Source organism: Abramis brama (genome assembly GCF_963993115.1).
Source record: "Abramis brama genome assembly, chromosome: 18".
Lineage (NCBI taxonomy): Eukaryota > Metazoa > Chordata > Actinopteri > Cypriniformes > Leuciscidae > Abramis > Abramis brama.
The window spans coordinates 11,772,199-11,794,607 of record NC_139980.1 but is presented as its reverse complement, the minus strand read 5'-3'; the positions used below and the strand labels follow the sequence as shown (position 1 = coordinate 11,794,607).

Sequence of the window (22,409 nt, the reverse complement as noted above, 5' to 3'; positions counted from 1 at the left end):
TAATACAATGCTATATCAGATATGTACAAATTGTAGAAAAAAAATAACATCACGATGTCTAAAAATTGAGTTTACTCTCGTATAGTTTTATTTTTCCTCATTAAAATCAAAGATGTTCATCAGGGATTGTATATCTCGAGCGTGGACGCGTTTGTGTGCATTTTGTTTTGTGATTTCACTGGAAAGAACAGAGTGTCTCCGTAATGGCATTAAGCGATAGATTAAAGCGCTCGTCTGTGTGAAGACTGGGCACGAGCCAAAAGAGAACGTTCCGCCGCTGATAACAGTGGCAACAAACACTCAGCATGATTTCAAAAACACATTCCAGCGTCAAATCGCCTCTTATTTAAGACAAATTATCCTCAACTTGACATGTTTCATTTGCATTAGGTATATCCGTGCAGTGAGATGTTTCAAAACCCGTCCCACCTGCAAATTACTCCTATGATTTAAAATATAGATAAATGTATGCTTTTTAAATGACAGACTACTGCGTTTACTCATCATGCACTCTTCTGTCTTTTAACATTTACCTTGCATCTTGCTTCAGTGGTGGTGTCCATGTTCTCGATGCCGGTGGTCTACGAGAAATACCAGGTCAGAGAGGCACCTTTGTCACCATGACTACAGCATCATGTATAATTCATAAGCACCATGACTACAATGACTCACTTTTTTAATCTTTCAATTTCTAGGCACAGATTGATCAGTATCTGGACCTAATAAGGACCCAAGTCAACTCTGTGGTAGGAAAGTAAGTACTCCCTTTAAGCATTATAATATAATAATTTAGTAAATAAATATAGTTTTTTTTCTATTTAAATATATTTTTAAGTCATTTATTCCAGTGATGGCGAAGCTGAATTTTCAGCATCATTACTCCAGTCTTCAGTGTCACATGATCCTTCAGAAATCATTCCAATATGCTGATTTGGTGCTCAAGAAACATTTCTGCTTATTATTATTATAACAGTTGTGCGGCTTAATATTTTTGTGGAAACAGAGATACTTTTTTTTCAATATTCTTTGATGAATAAAGTTCAAAATAACAGCATTTATTTGAAATAGAAATATTTTGTAACATTATACATGTCTTTACTGTAACTTTTGATCAATTTAATGCATCATTTAAATAATAATTGTCTTTAAAAATCACACTGAATATAATATACAGTAATATAATTGTGTGTTTGTTTGTACAGGATCCAGGAGAAGATTCCAGGGGCCAAACGAAAGGCTGAATAGGCCCTTTTGGAGGAGATTCTGAGCCCCAGACCGACCCATTGCAGGGAGAGCTGAATGATGATCAAGGGTTCCTCTTTGTACACACACACACACACACACACAACAGACACAAATAAACATCACTGGAACATAGTTCTACTTTGTACACATTGTGAAGTCTAGAGCAATGGCAAAGCTGTGCAGGAGAAGTCCCATCCTCATCTTGTAACCATAGAAAAAAACGAAGAAAAAAAAAGTAAAGCGTGTTGTTTCTCAATTCAGGATCTAGTCAGAAGTACAACTACTTGATGAATTGTAGAAGTAACCATGACACATATTATTCAAATCCGGTAAAAAGACTAGATGTGATTTTTTTTATTTTATGTGTTGCTCATAAAGTGCATGAAGTCAAGAGTCTTAAGTGCTGATGAATTCTCTTTTTATCTTTGAAGTTTATGTGCTTTCTCAGCTGTGCTGAAAATCTCTGTAGTATGTGAAGGATCTCCAGCTTTATTGCTCTCCAGTGACACTCTCTTCTTGAAAAAAAAAAAAAAAAAAAAACAAGCTTCTTTGTGTCTAGGACGTTGGGTGGGGGCTTTTCCTCTTCCATCACTATATCTGTAAACATTATTAACATACAGTAATCGTCATTGTCAGCTAGACACATGGATCTGCTGAGGTTCATGATATCTGGGCACAAACGCAACTATTTAGCACTGTTCTGATTAGATATGGTCAGCTCACTATAGCATTACAGTATGTTTCTTTTTCGTAGGACTCCACTACAGAGATTCATGTTTTTTTGTGCAGTCATTTATCTTTTTTTTTCTTTTGAAAATGATACAAAACAAAAGAGAGGGAGGAGAAGGATGCTTCTGTGAGTGATTGCCAGCTAGAATCTGTCAATCTTTGTACTGTTAAGTGTTGTTCATCTTTTAGCCATTGACTCTTAACTATTTGCACTTAAGCTGTACTCAATACTGAATGTGAAAATAAATGTTCTTAAATGTACTTTTCATGTTTCATGGAGCATCTTTCACCTTACATATTGCCTTAACCAATGATGCCAATGACATTAAATTGTTTTTTTTCCATCCAATTTCTGAGAAAAAAAGAGTGGTTATAGCCATTCAGTATATTTGAAAGCCAAAATTTAGCGCTAAACTGCAAATTATCAAACCTAAATTGAATCATGTATTAACAACAATTAGCCTAGACTTTAATAAACTTATTTTAACTAAAATTAAATAAACTTAATCGTCACATAAACCCATAAATGTCCCATTTAGCTTAGCTTTTATTTAGCCTAAAATAACTATAGATAATAACTCCTTTAAATGAAACTTTGTTGACTTGGTAAATAATAAATAAGTTGATATTGAAGTACTAAAATTACTTTGTAAGTGTACAGACAGTTTAATAAGAAGATACTTTATAAAGACAGAACATTACGCGTTTACAGGCAGGCGTCATCTAGGAAAACAGTCTCGACTAATCGAGTCACGAACGCCGCGCTACGTTATATTTCACAAACGTAATTCCTATCGACCAGCTCACTTAGCACGGCGTTCGTGACTCGATTAGTCGAGACTGTTTTCCAAGATGACGCCTGCCTGTAAACGCGTAATGTTCTGTCTTTATAAAGTATCTTCTTATTAAACTGTCTGTACACTTACAAAGTTCTCAATGCTTCGGTTTGCATGTAGGGACCTTCATTATGCTACCGTGTTAGTGTGAGGCTATTTTGAGCCTTGTTAGTGGCATTAACTAGCGATTTACTTTTACTTACTCTGTGCCCCATATACTACTGTTATGAGCTAATCTGTTTTTAGAGATAAAACTCTTTACATTCGATTTTCATGAAAACGCATCCCAGGGAACGATCGACTCGGTAAACATGTGTTAATTACCCCTAGGTTCATTTTTCACCGGAATTGTCCTTTAAACTAATGAAATATGAAATAAATGGGGGGTGGGGTGTGCACTGAAATAATGAAAAAATAAAAGCTAATTCAAATTATTAAATATAAAAATAAAAGCTAATTTGAAATATGAATAAATACTATAATAGTATGCCTATATAAATAATACTAAACTAAAAATGGTGAAAACTGTTTATTTTGTCTCTTTTCTATACTAGTAAAAATATGTATATACTATTTTTATAATAGGCTATTCATATATATTGTATGTAGGCCTATATGCATTCACTTATATATTGATATACAGTTTAGCTGTATGGACGTCCTAATTCGGGTCAGCCCGATCCAACATGGTGATTGTCAAGGCTGGAAACAGGCATAATATATAGAGGAAAAAAACTGATTTTGAGGTCAAAAAGTAAAAATTTTAGCCAAGACTATATTTTGTTTAGTAACTATCTGTACTATTGTAGATACAATTGTTTGACTTATATTAGTTTAAATAGTAGTTTCTTAGGCAATATGTGATGCATTTCCCCCTGCTAATTTCAAACCACTATGCTAATACAGCTAGCTAAACATTGGCTGACAGGGGTGGGGTGGGTTGTAACACTTATAAAAGTGTTACAATCATCTGCTTACTAAGAATATAACTAAGAATTTTCTTGATTTTAATGTTTTTAAATAATAGGCATGGGAAAGAAAGACTGACAGAGGTGTCTCTGCCAGTGTTTTATATAAAGTGGTTTGCATGGAGCAATTTAACAACTGAAAGCCAAAGAAGGTTTGGGTGAAATGCGCCCTAGGCAGTTTCTGGGCCCAAGAAAAGCCTGCACTCCAGGGTTACAACTTACCAGCATCATTCATCTGTCAGAACTGTGACTCTGATTAAGAATATACACACATAGACACACACATACATTGACATGTTATTTTTTTTGTTAGACTTAAAGATGTACAAAGATGTTATTTAATTAGGTACATTGTAGCCTAGTGTTATTATTAAGTGAACTTTAAACACAAATTTAAACACACACACACACACACACACAGTCACAGTCTGTTATTGAGAGAGAGAGACATTGTTCTTTTATTTCAAAAAATCTGTTTTTGAACAATATCATATGGTATGGCATCCATTTTTACTACTTTTGTCTAATTGACTTACCCCAGCATGTTACAACAACCAACCCCAGTAGTGGGGTAGGTTGTAACAAAGGAACACCATGTATTTGACATCAACTCACGAGGTCTGTGATATTCTTGTAGAGGGTTGAATTGGTTCCATTTGTAGTAAACAAATGTGGGTACTTTGTAAACGTTTGAGAACTCAAGCTAAAAGAATTCTGCGAGTTATAGCAGGTGCTGAAGCAAAAAGTGTTACAACCATCCCTGGTCTCTACATTTAGACAACGCTAACAGGAAGTGGAGAAAACATTTGCGTAGCCTCAGGAAGTGAAAATATTTACCTGCCAGTGATGTTTGTTGTGTTACAGTACATATATGAATAATGAATGCAGATTGGAGATGACGCACTTGAATTAGGACGCTGCCCATCTGTCAGCTGGCACTGCTAGGTGTGCCCAGTGTACCTGTATATTGTCCAAATGCTACAATTTCGCTCCAGGAACAGGTGGGACGAACTTGGAAAACAGCGGGATCTGTATCTGCTCAAAATATGGAACACACACAGACACACACACTAATGTAATGGATTTTTTAGACAAGAGACGTTCTCTTAAAATTTAAATTAAATCTTCAATTTTTGTCATTATGATGTTTATAATCATTTTTATCATCTGTCTTGAAAGATTCATTCTGTGTGTGCAGACATGATCAGACATCATCTATGCGCGAGCTCGCCTCGCCCTCTGCTGGTGACACAGAGAACTGCAGCGTCGTTTTAGAGAAACGGGAGGGTGTGCTGGAAGAATCATTGTGGAGGGACAGTAGGGAATTGGCTGACAGTGGGTGTGGTGGTCAGCATTCGAAGAGCTGGAAATAACTGAGTGTGATCACAAAAACAGGATATTATTGCGTGCTCTGTCTGTAAATAGTGTTCAAATTTGATAAAACCTCGAGATTGACACAAGAACCATCAGGATAACGTTCTGTGATCAGTAAAGATGGTTGGCTACTTACGTTTTATACGTTTATACGTTATACGTATATACGTTATACGTTATACGTCAATTTACTATAGCCTATTCAAAGTCAGACTGAAATTTAAGTTATTTACTGAAAATATTCCATGGTCATCATTCAGATTCATTGTAATAACTATATTATTGTTGTCTTGTTTTCCAGTACAAATATCTAAACATTCTTAAATCGAGACATTTACTATACTTGAGAAACAAGATAAGATATGAAGTTTTGTTTGCTGATAAATTTATCAAAAAATTAAATGAGTCAATGCTTAAAACAAGAAAGAAAATCTGGCAATGGAGTAAGAAAATAAAACTGTTTTCATTTTGAAATAGCTGTCGTGTCCCACATTAATACAGCACTCTTTGATGTGGAAACATGGTCAGTACTAGTAAAAGCATGTCAGGAGCCATTTATAAACATGACCTCCAACTCAGTGCTGTTCCAAATGGACCTATAGCTTTACTTTCAGAAGAAAATCTTCTTCATTAATCTGAGAAACGCTGAAGCAAAGAGATTAAAAAAGGTCTTATAGATGACTGAGAAGTGAAATGGCTAATAATGAGAAATCTAAATATAGTCTGGCCTTAATTTCTTAAGCCACATTACGTTCAACAGCATGCTTTCAGAGAATTTACCAAATGTCAAGTTGGCAAATTAGAAATTCTGGAAATTCCATTTGGCCTTTGAAGCTAATGTATGTAATAAGTAAATAAGTAAGTAAGTGTCAGGTCAGTAAACTATTCACAGCATGCACCTCAGCATTCAGATATGGCCGCCTCGGACTCCATATCCCAGAATACACACACACAGGCTGTGTTCAAAATCGCCCTATACCCTCATTCACTATTCCCTACATTACTCCACTAATATAGTTCACTTGAAGGAGTGAATGAAAACGAGTGAGTGAATACGGACTTTTGAGTGCGCCGGAAGGACTGACGCTTTTGCAGTTTGTAGGCTACTTGCTGTTTAATCATTTGAAACTTAGCAAATTGGCAGTTAGTAGTAATGAAAAAAATTATCTTGAACTCTTCATGGAATCTAGCATGTATAAACCTTAATTAAACAATTTAATAATCAATTAAAACAGAAGTTATACCTGAATGATATTACGCTGCAGAGGTTTGGAAAATGAATGGGTTGATGATTCAGCTGCAGCGCCAACTTCTGGTCAGACGTGCGACTCTCACAGGTCATTATGGGTATTCTCTAGCCGTTGAGCGTACATCGGTTGTACACTCCTTATTGCAGTGCATTGTGGGATTGAATGAGTGTAGTTGATAATGTCCACTATGGTTTCGGACACCACTACAAATGGCTGTCCCCTCAAATAGTGCCCTATTTAAGGGTATGGGGGCGATTTCGGACACAGCCGGTGTCATTTGCTTCCTGTTTTTTTTAGCTGTACAAAACAACTCGTTATGCTGCTTCATATTGCAAACTGGTATTTCCTACCATATTATTTTAATGTAATGTCTTAATTAAACACGCTGGTTTGTAACTCAAACAGTTTTACAGTTTACTGCACTTTGATATATTCTTATTTTTATTTCCCTATAGTGGCTAATAAATCGGAAGTCTCGTACATTCACACAAAACACCTTACTTCAGTGTTTAAAAATAAGGTGGATAGAACACTGTCTGTGTGTGTGTGTATTCTGGGATATGGAGTCTGAGGTGGCCATATTTGAATGCTGAGGTGCATGCGGTGAATTAGTTCACTGACCTGACAGTAAGTAAATAAATAAATAAAGCATATTTTGGATGTTGTCTCTCTTCCAGCTCTAGCAGATATAGTCAAGCATATGAAACTGTCATCTACTCCTCTGGATCCTATTCCACCCCGGGTTTTTAAAGATGTGTTTGCAACCATAGGCCCTGGTATACTATCTATTGTGAATAGTTCATTATCAAATGGTGTTGTTCCACCCTGTCTCAGGGTACTCCCCAAATCAAAAAGCCAGGCCTTGTTTTTACTGATCTGAATAATTTTCGCCCAATTTCAAAATTACCATTTATATCTAAAATATTAGAGAAGGTTGTTTTACTTCAAATTACTTTGGTTTTATGTGAGAATGATATCCTGGATAATTTCCAATCTGGATTCAGAGCTGGGCACATAGAGACTTCTCTGGTAAAAGTGCTGAATGACCTGCTAATAGCAACTAATTCTGGGCTGGCAGCTGTTTTAATTACATTGGATCTCAGTGCCGCATTTGACACTGTTGATCATTTGATTCTTTTAGACCGGTTGGAGTGTGAGGTTGGCATTCGTGGAAGAGCGTTAACATGGTTTCACTCATGAGGACAGAACATTCTCTGTTAATTTTGCAAATGCTTCATCCTCTGCGGCCACCTTAAAATATGGCGGCCTCCCTCAAGGCTCTATTTTAAGTCCTACATTGTTTTCTCTGTACATGTGTCCTTTGGGATCTATTTGACGCCGCTATGACATTTCTTATCATATGTATGCAGATGACACACAGATTTATCTACCTCTCAAAGTCGGGAACGAACAGTCCCTCAAGTCCTTGTTGGACTGTTTGAATGAGCTTAAAGTTTGGCTGTCTAAAAACTTTCTCCAGCTTAATGAAAAAAAGTCTGAAATTACAATATTTGGTCCACCAAAATTCAAAGAGAAGATAGCCAGTACTCTTGAAAGATAGTGTGAGAAATCTTGGTGTAATAATCGACTCATCCCAAAGCTTTGATAAACAGATACATTCTGTTGTAAAGAAGAGTTTTTATCAGCTTAGATTGATTTCTAAGATAAAACCCCTTCTCAATGTTGCGCCTCCATCTTGAAAATACATTAGCCAAAGAGGGACATACCTGGAAATTCAAGCTTCGCCTTTCGCGTTTTTACATTCAGTGGCACCGTGACGAATGCGAGGGGGAGATTACTCGCGACTGCCGGCAGATTTGAAATAATACGGCCACCGTAGGTGTTAAAACGCCCTCGGAATGGGAGGGGCTAGAAAGTAATATTCAGTTGTTAGTCATAAACAATTTCACCGCTAGATGGGAGAAAATCCTACACAGTGTAGCTTTATTGTACATTGTAGATATAACTTATTTTCATTTAGTTTTATTCCTCTCTACACTGATCTCATTATACTGTTGTGTGAGGGGTATGTCTGAGAGTGTGTAGTCATGCCTTCATCTGCTAGGCTTGATAAATATTTTTATACATGTATGTTTTACTGTTTTTAGGTAACTGTGAAGCACTTTGGGCAACAACGCTGCTATTAAATGTGCTATATAAATAAATAAAAGTTGAAGTTATTTTATTTCAATGTCTCAACAATCTCTAGACCTTTCCTTCACCTTGCTCACACTCAGTGACAGTGGGATCGGATGGCCTTGAGGTTCCTGCCTGTATGTTGGGAACTCGCTGTACCTGAGCAAAGGTCAACTGCGCCCTCATAAACACAAACTGCTAAAGGCCAGACATGACTGACCAATGTCACTTTGTCAAATACACCTCATGACAGGGTGAAAAAGCAAACAGTGCCCAAAACCATTTAAAAATCTAGCAAAGTCAGACAAATTCGTCTGTAAATGTCAAACACCTCACAAATGACTGTGTACCACGTGAGAGCAAACATTTCTGTTGGTTGATTAGTTTTGATTCAGAACTACTTTTGATCATGAAGGGGCAAGAGAAAGGTGCTTGAGGTGACATGGTAAATGCAGAGGCAGGTTTTTGAAGATTTTTGGGAATAATGGTTAGTAATCATAAAAGAGCCAGGGGAGGAGATGTCAGAGATAAAACTCTTAATGCACACTCTTACCTCTCTGTTCACCTGAGGACATGCTGCTGTCAGTCAGTAAGACAGACAGGCCTAATGGGTTCGCTCTGTCTCATTCATGCACGCACACACTTCCCCTGGCTCTCTTTGTCTGAACAGACCATTGCCCATTCCAACTGCAATAAGAATAGATTTGATTTTTTTGTGTGTGTCTTTCACAAGCCAAAAGAACTCAAGGGGCATGCAAATAAAATAGAACTGAAGCACTTTAGAAGACCAGAAGAAATGAGTAGAGGTTATTAAGAATTAAGAAATTACAACAGTTATTCAATCATTCAAATACAGTGTCTTGACTCTTAGAGTGATGGACTTGTGAACAGTGGATGACAGTTTAAACAGATGTCAATCAATGTCTCAACACAGATTAGATTGAGATGAAAGAAGAGACTCAACCTTTTAGCAAGACTTTGTAGCCTATAAAAGAGCAAAGAAACCACTTATGCTCACCAAGGCTGCATTTATTTGTTTAAATCAGTAAAATTAATAGTATTATTCACATTTAAAATAGCTGTTTTCTATTTGAATATATTTTAAAATGTAATTTATTCCTGTGATGGCACTATGATTACTCCAGTCTTCAGTGTCACATGATCCTTATGAAATGTGCTGATTTGCTGCTCAAGAAACATTTTTTATTATTATCAATGTTGAAAACAGTTGTGCTGATTAGTATTTTTGTGGAAGCCGTGATTTTTTTGTAACTATGTAAAAGTCTTTACAGTCACATTTATCAATTTAAATACATCATTACTGAATAAAAGTATTACTTTCAACAACAAAAGAAAGAAATTCTGAAGTACTTTTAAAGATACATAGCCTATATATTAAAGGAACACTCCACCGTTTTTTGAAATAGGGCTTATTCACCTTCTTTCCTACATTTAGATAGGTGGGCAAATGCATTTTTGTCTCAGTGCATGCATTGTTTTAGTTTGACAGGGTCGGCGATAGCTTAGCTTAGCATAATGAATGGAATCCTTTGTTGCCAGCTAGCATGTCCTGAGTAAAAGTGATATAAAAAATAAAAAAACCCCACCTAATTACTTCTTGTGGCCTGCATATTCACAACGAGTACAAATAGCGATGCAGATTAATACTAGGCGATTTCCTAGGCAGATATTGACTTATATATTAAGGACTATATTAGGGGGAAGCACAGGCGAAGCACTGCTACTTGGGCGTGATATCTCTGTGCCCAAGTAGCAGTGCTTTGCCTGTGCTTCCCCCTAATATAGTCCCAAGTCAATATCTGCATAGGAAATCGCCTAGTGTTAATCTGCATCGCTATTTGTACTCGCTGTGAATACGCAGGCCACAAGAAGTAATTAGGTGTTTATTTGTTTTTTATATCACTTTTACTCAGGACATGCTAGCTGGCAACAAAGGATTCCATTCATTATGCTAAGCTAAGCTAGCGCCGACCCTGTCAAACTAAAACAATGCATGCACTGAGACAAAAATGCATTTGCCCACCTATCTAAATGTAGGAAAGAAGGTGAATAAGCCCTATTTCAAAAAACGGTGGAGTGTTCCTTTAAACAATTATTATTCAGGTTAATTTGTTAGAATGAATATTTTTAGATATAGTGTAAAATATAAAGCAATAAAGCCCATATGTAAGCATGCACACTGCCCTCTGGTGTATGTATGTGTGCACACCAGCCATGTCCCAAATCATCACTATCACAGACTCCCTGCCAGTGGCAATGACATCACCCACCTCAGAACACAGACTGACACTCACAATTAGCCTCTTTCTGTGTTCTGTGTGGGTATGTGTGGCAGGACTGCTACGTTCACCCCGTCTGACGACTTGAGACTGACTGCACTGACGGCCTGAATCTCAGAGGGTTTTTAGTGAGGGCAGTGAAAGGTCCTGTGCCATTTCCAGTGGATTTCTTTCTCCCTTCGTACAAAAGGTGCACAGCTCACAATTAAAGACGGGAATTGATCAAACGGTGCTGAATAAATGTCTGGAATTATTATTGTGTTTTAAAGCTCATCTGCAGCATGTATCAAAAAGCTATTCCAAAACTTAAACAGCTGAAATACAGTCCCAAGTGTTCAGTAGACGGATGAAAAAAGTGAACTATAGCAAGACTGTGAGTCCTTAAGCCCCCTGAAAATAATACAACATGACACGGTTGACAGAAATAATTGGACATCAGATGATGTCATGTCTCAAGGTCTGAGTCTGCAATACAGGAATAACTCGACAATGATCTGATATGAAGTGTTTTGCCGCCATGGTCTACCTTTTCATACTTAAGCTGTGAGGGAAAGCTACAAATTGCACTGCAGCTCACACATGTACGCATCTTTTACATTTTGGGAGTGGGAATGGAAAAATAACACTGACAACACAATATGCAGTGAAGTAGGATGACCTCAAGAATTTGTTTTAGGGCCAGTTTTCTCTTCCATATTCCCATGCAAAAAATAAAATAAATAAATAATATATAAATAGAAAATATTTATTTATTTATTTATTTATTTATTTATTTATTTATTTATTTATTTATTTATTTATAATTAGCTGACATACATATTATTATTATTATTTATGATGATTATGATAATTTCTCTTCTATATTCCCCTGCAAAAAAAATGAAATAAATTGATTTATTTTTAAATAAATGTATTAAATGACTTCATTTTAGTGACCATATTATTATTATTATTATTATTTATGATAATGTTTAGTTATTTTGTACAAAACTGGGAAAACTGCTTATATTGATTTTCAAAGCACTTTTAATATCCCATTTATATATACAAAATGAGTTCGAATGACTCTTGCTGCCAGCAAGGTCACCATAATTTTGCCAAGTAGCCTATGTTCCTGGATCAACATATTTTGTTGATCCTGGAACAACATTTCTGTCAGAAAATTTTGTCCTAACCCTAAACCTAATCCTACCCATAAGTTATCCATAAAGAATGTTATCAGAGTAAAATGATAGGTGAATAACACTGATAGAAGCACCTAACCCTGGTTGGTTGCAAGCCTAAAACTTCACATAAACTGTAAACTTGTCCCCCAAATCTTATTGGTTTATTGGAATGTTATTCGAGATTCAACAAAGATGTTGATCCAGGAACATGTTGTACTTGGTAAAATCACGGTCACCCTGTCGGTCATGGTGCTTATGTTTCTGCAATTATAGTTGTCAATACATTACACATGTAATCTAAATGCGATTGTGGCATATGCACAGGGCAGGTGGTGTAGCCAGCAGTCTGGTGCTTTACCCTGACCTGACCCAGAACCAGAACCAGGTGCTGGGCTGTGATTATGAGTCTCAGAAGACCATCCAGCCTGCAGCCTTCCCAGAGGCCTCCATATGGACACCAACTGCAATCTGTGATGAACGCTTATGTGCACAAATGCTTTTCATTATGGCAAGCCGTTTTAACTTTTATTCATTTCCAGGATATGAATCCTTGATATCAACAATTCAATTTTCACTAGTTAAAATGATAATTCTTGATATCAGGAATAATGTTTCTACTAGTAACAATGGCAATTTTTGATATCAGGAATTACATTTCAACTAGTAAAAATGTTCATTCTTGATATCAACAATTGAATTTTAACTAGTAAAAACTATAATTCTTGATATTAACAATTGAATTTCAACTAGTAAAAACTATAATTCTTGATATTAACAATTTATATCCTGGGAATGGCAATAGGCAAGCCGTTTTGACTTTTAATCATTCACAGGATATGAATTCTTGATATCAACAACTAAATTTTCACTAGTTAAAATGATAGTTATTGATATCAGGAATTAGATTTCTACTAGTAACAATGGCAATTTTTGATATCAGGAATTACATTTCCACTAGTAACAATGCTAATTCTTGATATCAGCATTTACATTTTCACTAGTTAAAATGAAAATTCTTGATATCAACAATTCAATTTCAACTAGTAAAAACTATAATTCTTGATATCTGTAATTGTATTTTCACTAGTGAAATGTCACCATAGGCTGCCATTCAAAATCAATTGTTGATATCAAGAATTGATTTCTTACTAGTTAAAATTCCAGTTTCACATATCAGAAATACAATTCTTACTAGTAAAAACCTTTATTTTTGATATCAAGAATTCAGTTGTCACTAGTTGAAATTTCTATTCTTGATATCAACAATTGAATTGCTACTAGTAACAATGTTCATTTTTGATATCAATAATTCCATTTTCACTAGTGACAATGTTAATTTCTGATATCATGAATGTGATTGTTACTAGTAAGAAAGCCATTTTAGATATCTGAAATTATATTGATATCAGAAATACATTTTCAGATATCAAAAATGAAAAATTTTACTAGTAGCAATTCAATTGTTGAATCAAGAATTAGCATTGTTACTAGTGGAAATGTAATTCCTGATATTAAAAATTGCCATTGTTACTAGTAGAAATCTAATTTCTGATATCAATAACTATCGTTTTAACTAGTGAAAATTGAATTGTTGATATCAAGAATTCATATCCTGGAAATGAATAAAAGTTAAAACGGCTTGCCATATTTTATCCACATAAATATGGACATACCATGGTCATGTAGTGAATGCAGTGTAGGTTACTATGCTTGATTTATTTGTCTCATTAAGATTCACGTGCTGCTGGATAAATAAATTGTGTCAAAGAAAACACATATGTTGTGTTCCAGTCAAATGTGAAGTGTAAGACACACAAAAGCAGTTATTTGTTGTGATATAAAGGATCTCTAAGAAACTTGTTAGTCATTTTAGTTACCATCTCCAAATCTCATGATTAACTCATGATTAAACATGACAGAATTGTTATCTTCCACCCAAAAATACAGGTTTATTCATCTGTATGTCACATTGTTGAGCAGACCAGGAACTCTCGTTTTGTTCCCTTACTGACATAATTCCCCTTGGCACTGGGTCACATTACATGCTGACACAGGGCACATTTCTTCCAGATAATTTTACTCAGACTGCCACACTGAATTAACTGTTTTACTGTTGAAAACAAGAAGCCTGGACTGATTTACCCTAGGCAAGTTTTGAGGCATGAAATTCAGGATGAATTTAATACCATGTGCAAGAGTATATTGAATGATGGGAAGCGGGATGCATACTTCAAACAATTTGCTGTTATATGAGCCAAAATGGTGTGTGTGTGTGTGTGTGTGTGTGTGTGTGTGTGTGTGTGTGTGTGTGTGTGTGTGTGTGTGTGTGTGTGTGTGTGTGTGTGTGTGTGTGTGTGTCAGAGTGGGCTGGGTTATCAGAGCAGAGAGACGCGGTGGGCAGGAGAGAGAGTCACTCTCTTCATCTCAACTTTGCCCGGCGCAGTCGTCCACACACTGCTGCATGTCACTGGCACACATTCTCTCTCTCTCTCTTCTTTCTGTCTTTGCTTTTCTCCTGATTTTGCTTGTCTGACATTCTTCTTGCACAAGCGCCTTATTTTAGTTTCTCTTACACTCTTCTGCCAGAATACTTATTTCTTCAGGTTGCTCTTTTCCTTATTATCTGTCCATCTTTCCCCACTTTTGTCAGTATCCTCTAATTTTATATCTGACAGTCTGGTTTAATTTACTAATTTACATATTTTATTTACATAACCTGGTGCAATTTGATGGTATCAGATGGAGTCAAGGCATCATGGACCTCAACCTCTAAGACCCACAAGGTAAAAATATCAGTTTAAATGTCATTTATTGTAATTTCCATTCTTTTCTTCGCCTTAACCCATATCCTCTGTGGTGAATCCTTTGGTGGTTATGATCCTTTCCTGTAAATTCTGTTCCATCCATCACCTCTCTGTCGGTCTCCTGTTTCAGTTGTCAACTTTACAATTTTGCCCTGGTTTTGTCCCTTTGTAGCTGTCCATTCGATTCATATCTATCTTCTCAACAGTTCATTGTCTTTTTTCAGAGCTCTGTTTGTATCTATCTATGTTTATTACAAGATTGTCTTTTCACATCTTTTTTAGGTCACGCACCCTGCCGTTTTGGAACATTTTAGTTGGTTTAAGCTGGTTGTTAGCTGGTCCAAGCTGATTAACTGGTTAAAGTAAAGTTGGTGATTAGCTGGTCATTCGCTGGTTCAAGCTGGTAGACTTTTGACCACCAACAAACCAGCTACAGTTGGTTTTCCTTGTTTTTTGAACAAGGTGACCATGCTAACCTTAATGAACAGCTTGGACCAGCTATAAACCAGCCATCTTCCAAAACACAGCAAGCAACGTTTGGCTGCTTAGTTTTTTTCAAAAGGGCATGCAATTTGAAATTTACCTGGAAACATCAAGAGCATTGTTAGTACTACGCTAAATTGATGTGCATCTGTGAAGTGCATTTTATGCCTGACCGTCAAATAGGCTAGCTTGTTTTTAGCATGGCTTTATAAACTGCCATTCCTTTCTCAACATGACTCAGTTGTTTATCACTGATTATGGTGTGTAATTATGTGAATAAGCAATGTTATATATGTTGGTCGACAAAAAACAATAAGATAAACAAACATGACTGTTCTGCAGATGTTGTTAGCATTAGCTTGATGGAGAGAACTGAATGTTGCTGAATTAACTAAACTGCCAGTTGAAGATGTGGACTACAGAGCTTGATGTGATACGGTGTGAAAGACTGTCCACTGAAGACCAAGCTCTTTATGAACGGTCACATCTCATTGGCAGAGTATGATCATAGGAGAAAGTCACTTTGGTATACAGCATTGTATCAGCAACATGCTTTCCTATTGCTCCTACAGCCCAGCCATGCCTTTAGGTTGGCCCCACACAAATGGATGCGTGACACATGGAGGCCCAGGTCGGATGTTGCTGCGTGAGATGCTTTGGCAGCTGGAGCAAAGAGCTCTTCAGGTTCAAAACCAGTACTGCATCTCCCGTGGCATCCTGGGATACCATCACGCCCCAGCATACCCAAGCCTGCTTGCCCTTATACCCGCTTCTGAACACCGCCAGCTAGAGCGCCTCTGTGGTCGCATCCCACCCTCACACACTGCCATTGTACTTTCCAGGTAAAACAAGTCCTCTTACTCCTGCCCTGCATGTTAGCTTCCATTTCTTTATATTTTTTCAGCCATTTTTCTAAAATGCTTCTTCAAATGCTCTAAAAAAATCATATAAAAATGTAGAAGGCAAGAAACTGTGCAGAATTATTCTCAAGATTTTAAGTAAACAGCAGCTAGTTACATTTGTCACTTCGCAAGTTTGTGTTTGTGCATTCCAGACAGATGTTTGTCTAAATATCAACACCGATGTGATTACAGTGCTTGTGTGATATTGCTTTAATATTTTACTAAACGTTTTATTGTGGTCCATCAAGGCTCCATGATCTTTTGGCCAACAATAACATCCCTCCCTGGGAACTGGTGGGTGTCTTCAAGCAAGTTCTCAGGGACTTCCTGAGGAGACAGGAAGACGGCATGCAGAGACGTCCAGTCCCTTCAGCTCCACCGAATATTCTCTCTGCTCCCAGTCCACCTATAGAGAGTAATGATAGAAACCACATGGCTGGAAATGCATCTAATTCTTTGTCAGAGGAGTCAGGGAATCACAGGGAGGAAATTCCTACCATTTCTAGTTATGTGGATAAACATTTGCGTGCTGCTTGCCCCTACTCTATCCACAGAGATTGGAGTTTGCCCTTTTGCCATCCGTTCGCTTATGAGGCCTACAGCACCACATTGTGAGAGACCTAATGGTAGATCCATCCAACACGATCTCATGGCAATAGAGCGGTGCAGGGATGACGTCAAAACCCAAAAAACTAATTCGCCACTGGTTCCCTCAAGATTTTCCTATAGTGTTTTATAATGGGGGTTTTCAATTTATGAGTAAAATAAAGCCTGTGGTAAACATAACTTGACAATACTTTGACGTTTTGTTCTACAACGTAAATTACACACACTCATACATTTTCAAAAATAAACATAACTCCAAAATTTGCTTTTTCAGTATGTTTCTAATTAGTAAGATAAGACAGATTGGGGAGTGAGTGCGTGCAGTTTATGTTGTAGAACAAAACGTCAAAGTATCATTAAATTGAAAACCCCCATTATAAAACCCCATAGGAAAATCTTGGGCTTTGACATCATCCCTGCACCACTCCATTCATAACTATTTTAAGTTTTGGCAAATTGGTGGGTAATTCGTAAGAATTTGTACATTCTCATTCATCCATTTTTGTATGATCTGTTTACACCCCATTGACTGTCAGGATCCCAAAAGATAATTACTTTTTTTCATAAATATCATACGAATCACATTGTACAAATTCATGCGAAATCGCCAACTCATAAAATAATTTAGTTTTCTCATGAGATTAAGTCTACACGGTCATTTTCCATGTCTTTCCTCTTTGCAAGTTCCCTAGATCTCAGACACAGATATACACTTTCAACATCGAAAAATCTAATCCTGCGCAGCAGTTTAAGTAAATTAGACTGATTAAAAGTGATTAACATGAAAATGATGTGGTGTGATGTTTAAACTTGGAAGATGAACCATAAACTTTTTGTAATTGATCAATAAAATGGAAAAAAAGTAGCTACTTTTCAATTTAAAACTTTTTAAAAACTTCACCAACAACAACAATCATAATGATAATTTAAAATAAATAATTATAAAGAATGTATTATTCTTGTTTTTGTTGTTATTAATAATATAATGTGTTTATATAGACTACTTTTTATATACTTTTATGGTATTTTTTAGGATCTTTTTAACAGCCCCTGGTCACTATGAACTTTTTTTAATTTTATTTTTATTTTTTACAAGAACTGTATAATAATTCTTCAAAAAACTTTACTTTCGTGTTTAATGGACAAAATAAAAGCATAAAAATATCAGCATACATATGACATGAGGGTGAGTAAATAATGACAGAATTTTCTTCCTGATCCTTTAATACTATTAGAACTATTCCTTTAATGCTATTGTCTCACTTTAGAATTGCTTTTGCATTTGTGTCCATTTGTTTTTCTAATTCAAATTAAATTTTTTCTTTGTGCTTCAGCTTTCCAGGTTCCATTGCTATAATGACTGATCAATCTGAAAGTAGCACACACTATACACCCAGAGCAGTCAACCCAGATATCCAGTCTAATCTGTCATTTTTTCAGAGTTATATTTCTGGATTACAGAGCAGAGATTAGCCTGAGGGGAGAGGATTGCACCACTGCCTTTGCGCATCAGTGGTCCTGCTTCTTGCATGTACCCATGAACTACCTAGCACTCTCACCTCTCCCATGCATTTCACATCACAGATACAATCTAATATTCTCTGCTTGTTGATTTATTGTGTAGTGACAGAACTGTGCTTTTCATGTTGCATGGACTGAATGTGGCAAAGTATAGGTTTGGTAATTGTCTACAGTGAGAGGGCTGATCATAAAGCTTCCATCTTAGCAGTGTTATTTACTCTTGACTGCTGAATAACTGTTGGGCCAGACAAAGTTCTCTTCAGGAGTCTGTGATCATCAACACAATAGACTGCAGATGCAATATTGTCTTTAATCGCATTTTTCTCTGCTAATGATTTTGTTGTTGTTGTGATTTTGTGTGAATTGTCTTCAAAATGCAATATGCTTGTTCAGTTTTATTTATTTCCTTCTGAATCCTGCAAGCTTTATTGTTCTCTTCAGTCTGTCCATTGCTGTTAAAATGTCTACACAATTAAAGTTTATCAAAACAACCAATCAATCAATCAATCAATCAATCAATCAATCAATCAATCAATCAATCAATCAATCAATCAGTCAGTCAGTCAGTCAGTCAGTCAGTCAGTCAGTCAGTCAGTCAGTCTATCTGTCTGTCTGTCTGTCTGTCTGTCTATCTATCTATCTATCTATCTATCTATCTATCTATCTATCTATCTATCTATCTATCTATCTATCTTGAAATTATTTCTGAACTGTACTACAATTCTGTCAGGACCATATCGTCAAATACTATTGACAATTAGCTTGCAGTTAGGATTGTCTCCCTGCGCATCCATGCAGCCTATAGATAAGAGCAGGGAGAGCAGCAATAACCCCCTTTAGGGTATACAGAACAGAACCAGCATGAATGTATTGCAGATATCATTAATTAATTTTAATGCTCAACATAATTTGAGAATTTTAGTCTGATTCAGGGTTAATCAGAATGCCAAATCCTGACTGACGAGAGGAGGAGCTGGGGATGGAGGAGGGAATTGGCTCCTGAGAAACGCGATAGCTGTTGATAATGCTGAAGGAGCTTATATATGAATACAGTGATAGGCGTCGTATTCCTATAGGTAGACGTGGATCAGCTGAGTCAGCTGATGCGAGCTTGACTAACGTGACATGCCAGAACTGACGCTATGCTTAATATATACAAAGGCTTTTATGCTGTTCTTTTTTATCAGAGAAATACTTCAATAATTTAGATAGTGTAGCCTATTTCATTTTCTGATTTATTTGTGGACTTTCAAAACAAAGTAAGAGATCAAGTGGTCTAATAATATTTTCTAACATCTAACATTTTATTACATCTAATTAAAAATCCAATGTTTTATCTAAAAGAGTCTATCGATAAGAGACTATATGGAGAACCAGAAATAAATTGAAGTGTTACAAAAATACATTCGCCACATACGGACTTTTATTTTGATTCCGGGGCTTTTAATTACAAAGCGGAAACGTACAGACATCTTCCGCCACTACATCTCTGTTGAGCTATCGCTGCTGAACAGTGACCTTCTCCGTGTGGTCCAGTGCACTTATATATTAGAGGTGAGTACATTCGCTGATAATAAATGCTATATGATTTCAGTGTGCATAGTAAATGATCACTGACCATTTCAAGCAGATTCACTATCGTTTAAGCCATACTTTTTTCTTTTATTGGACCGTATATGACCAGGCCTTTCTAAGCGCCTTTAATGAATCAACATCGACAATCAAGACTCTCCGCAAGTTTGACATCTGAATGGGACACATGAATCGAGGCAAATGTTTTATAGTCTCAGATTTGTCCCAGTATTGGACTGTGAATAGTCCAGTTCTTTTCGCGATTCAAGTTAACTTAATACTGAATTGAATTTGCCTTATTCTGATAGTGATAAACTGAGAATGTTTTTGCTCTTTTTGTACTTTAAAATTCTCCGGTTTTTTGTTTTGTTTGTTTGTTTGTTTTTATTTTATTTTAATTGGTCCTTGAATTTATGTCCTTGAAAGTGCTGCTTGTGTCCGGTTACTCTGTTGGGTTATTTTTTTTTATAACACGTAATTTGAATGGCACATATAAATAAACATATGTATGCACATTCAAACATATGTTTGGTAATAGTGCATATTTTTTAAGCCTTCTAGACAAATGTTCATGCATCTTTATGTTTTGATCACTAGATGGCAGGTGGTGCATTCGCTGGCTGGTGGTCTAAGGTGGCCCCCTACTACACCAAGGCATACCAGGAGATGTGGGTTGGTGTAGGAATCATGACTTTCATGTACTACAAACTTTCATATGGAGGTGAGAGGTCAAGTTTATTGAAGAGCTCTTCAGTAGTGTATGCACACACCTATGGTTCCATGAAGAACTTTTACACCCATAGAACCTTTCCATTCAACAAAAAAATCTTTATAGTGGAAAAGTGTTATTTAGATTTTTTTTTTAAATTTTTTTAAATGTTCTTCACACTACTTTTTCGGTTATTTTAAGGGACAAACCATAAGGGTAACAAAAATGCTTCTTCTATGGCATCACTCTGAAAACACCTTTATTTTTAAGACTGTACTGTCAACATGGCATGAACCTGTATTTATTTTGGTACACAATATAATTATGTACTATGTAAACATTATTTATGCCACAATGTATAATTATATTATGTCTCATGTAACCATCATATGCATAATCGGTTATGATTATATGATGAACTGGGCCCATGTTGATAGACAGTTTGTTACACAATATATTCAGAAATATATTGTGTACAATATACTGTGTACAAGGCAAAACATTTTATTTTAAGTGCTTGCAAAAGTTATTGTTAAAGTATTAATTATAGCATTGCTGTTTTGCAGGAAAGAAGAAAGCAGTGCAGTCAAGTAAGTATTAATTTTTTAATTTATGTTTTCAGTATCATGATTTTTACTCAAACTTTGGTAAAACATGAAAAAGTTTAAACGTTCCTCAAATATTGTAATAGTTTTAATTAAAAAAAAAAAAAATTAGAAAGGGCCTTATTTATGGGGCATATGTAGAAACTTTGGGGATCTAGCATGACTTTCCTTTTCTCACAGAGCCCTCCCACTGATTGGACCACCGGAGTGTCATTCCCCATGTCTCTGTAAATCGTCCCCCGAAGAGCTTCACCTGGATATCTGTATTTTGTTTTTTGGAAACAATAAAATGATTGATTTGGATCACAATATGGAAAACTCACTGCCTTGTTGTCTTTCACTCTGTCTTGCAGGAAATTCATATCGCCAAACATGAAACTGTTTGATTGTTAACTTATGAAATTAAACTATTAAAAAAAAGTCCTGCCATGTTTTTTTTAATATTTTTTTTTTATGGCTTCAGTCCTTGAAAAACACTTGTTTTGTTGGGCAGAGACAAATCAAGTCTCTTCTTTGAACTGATGTTAAATTCCACCTGAAAAATGCTTATTCACAATATTTTGCATGTGAAGTTTTATTGTTTTTATTAGCAGTTTAGAATCATGTTTTGTAGTTAATATGTAGTTCATGTTATTGATCAGTAGTGGGTGTTAGAGGACTTCTGCATCTTCTGCATACAAATGTGAATTTCTTAAAGGAGAAGTTCACTTTTAAAATGAAAATTCTGTCATCATATAGGCTAATCACCCTCATGTTGTTTCAAACCTGTATGAATTTCTTTCTTCTGCTGAACAGAAAGGAAGATATTTAGAAGAATATCAGTAACCAGGCAGTTTTTGGGTCCCATTGACTTCCATAGTAGGAAAAAAATATACTATGGAAGTCAATGGGACCCAAAAACTGTCTGGTTACTGACATTCTTCTAAATATCTTCCTTTCTTTAACCCTTTCTCAATTATACATTAAACTCTAAACATACCATTTAAAATTATACATTGCAGTATTTGTAACTGGAAACTACTGAGTGAATGAGTGAAAGTATTGAACGTTTCCAATGAGTATGCCATGTTGCTTTGAATTTAGCATTGAACACCTGCAAGTAATGCCACTTTTAAAATAACCAACTTCTTACCAATTAATGTGACTCATTGAGAAACTACGGTACGTAGTATACCCCCTTTTTTTAAGTTTCATCACTTAAAG

At 36.0% G+C, this 22,409-nt stretch overlaps 2 protein-coding genes across 5 annotated transcripts in view; both read left to right on the top strand.

Moving 5' to 3' along the window:
• rtn1b (reticulon 1b) overlaps positions 1-2,235 on the top strand; it is a 35,772-nt gene extending 33,537 nt beyond the window's left edge. For all 3 annotated transcript variants that reach the window (XM_084090410.1, XM_084090411.1, XM_084090412.1), the window contains 3 exons: positions 551-597; positions 696-754; positions 1,203-2,235. In XM_084090410.1, coding sequence (XP_083946536.1) covers positions 551-597; positions 696-754; positions 1,203-1,245 — 149 coding nt within the window. In that variant the 3' untranslated portion in view covers positions 1,246-2,235. The remainder of the gene's footprint in view (positions 1-550; positions 598-695; positions 755-1,202) is intronic.
• A 12,200-nt stretch (positions 2,236-14,435) lies between these two features.
• Positions 14,436-18,805, top strand: rd3l (RD3 like). Of its 2 annotated transcripts, XM_084091312.1 has the most exons (4): positions 14,436-14,607; positions 14,744-14,787; positions 15,864-16,133; positions 16,442-18,805. In XM_084091312.1, the coding sequence occupies exons 2-4, from the start codon at positions 14,744-14,746 to the stop codon at positions 16,806-16,808; spliced, it is 681 nt and encodes a 226-aa protein (XP_083947438.1). In that variant the 5' UTR covers positions 14,436-14,607; the 3' UTR covers positions 16,809-18,805. The 2 variants fall into 2 exon arrangements, with proteins under 2 accessions (XP_083947438.1, XP_083947437.1); XM_084091311.1 differs by having other exon boundaries at positions 14,436-14,787.
• The last annotated feature ends 3,604 nt before the right edge of the window (positions 18,806-22,409 follow it).

Bases quoted from the DNA above. Each gene is read 5' to 3' on its own strand.
- rd3l (XM_084091312.1), top strand. From the start codon at position 14,744: ATGGAGTCAAGGCATCATGGACCTCAACCTCTAAGACCCACAAG. The intron at 14,788-15,863 runs GTAAAAATATCA...TTGCTCCTACAG, and splicing joins CAACCTCTAAGACCCACAAG to CCCAGCCATGCCTTTAGGTT. The intron at 16,134-16,441 runs GTAAAACAAGTC...TGGTCCATCAAG, and splicing joins ACTGCCATTGTACTTTCCAG to GCTCCATGATCTTTTGGCCA.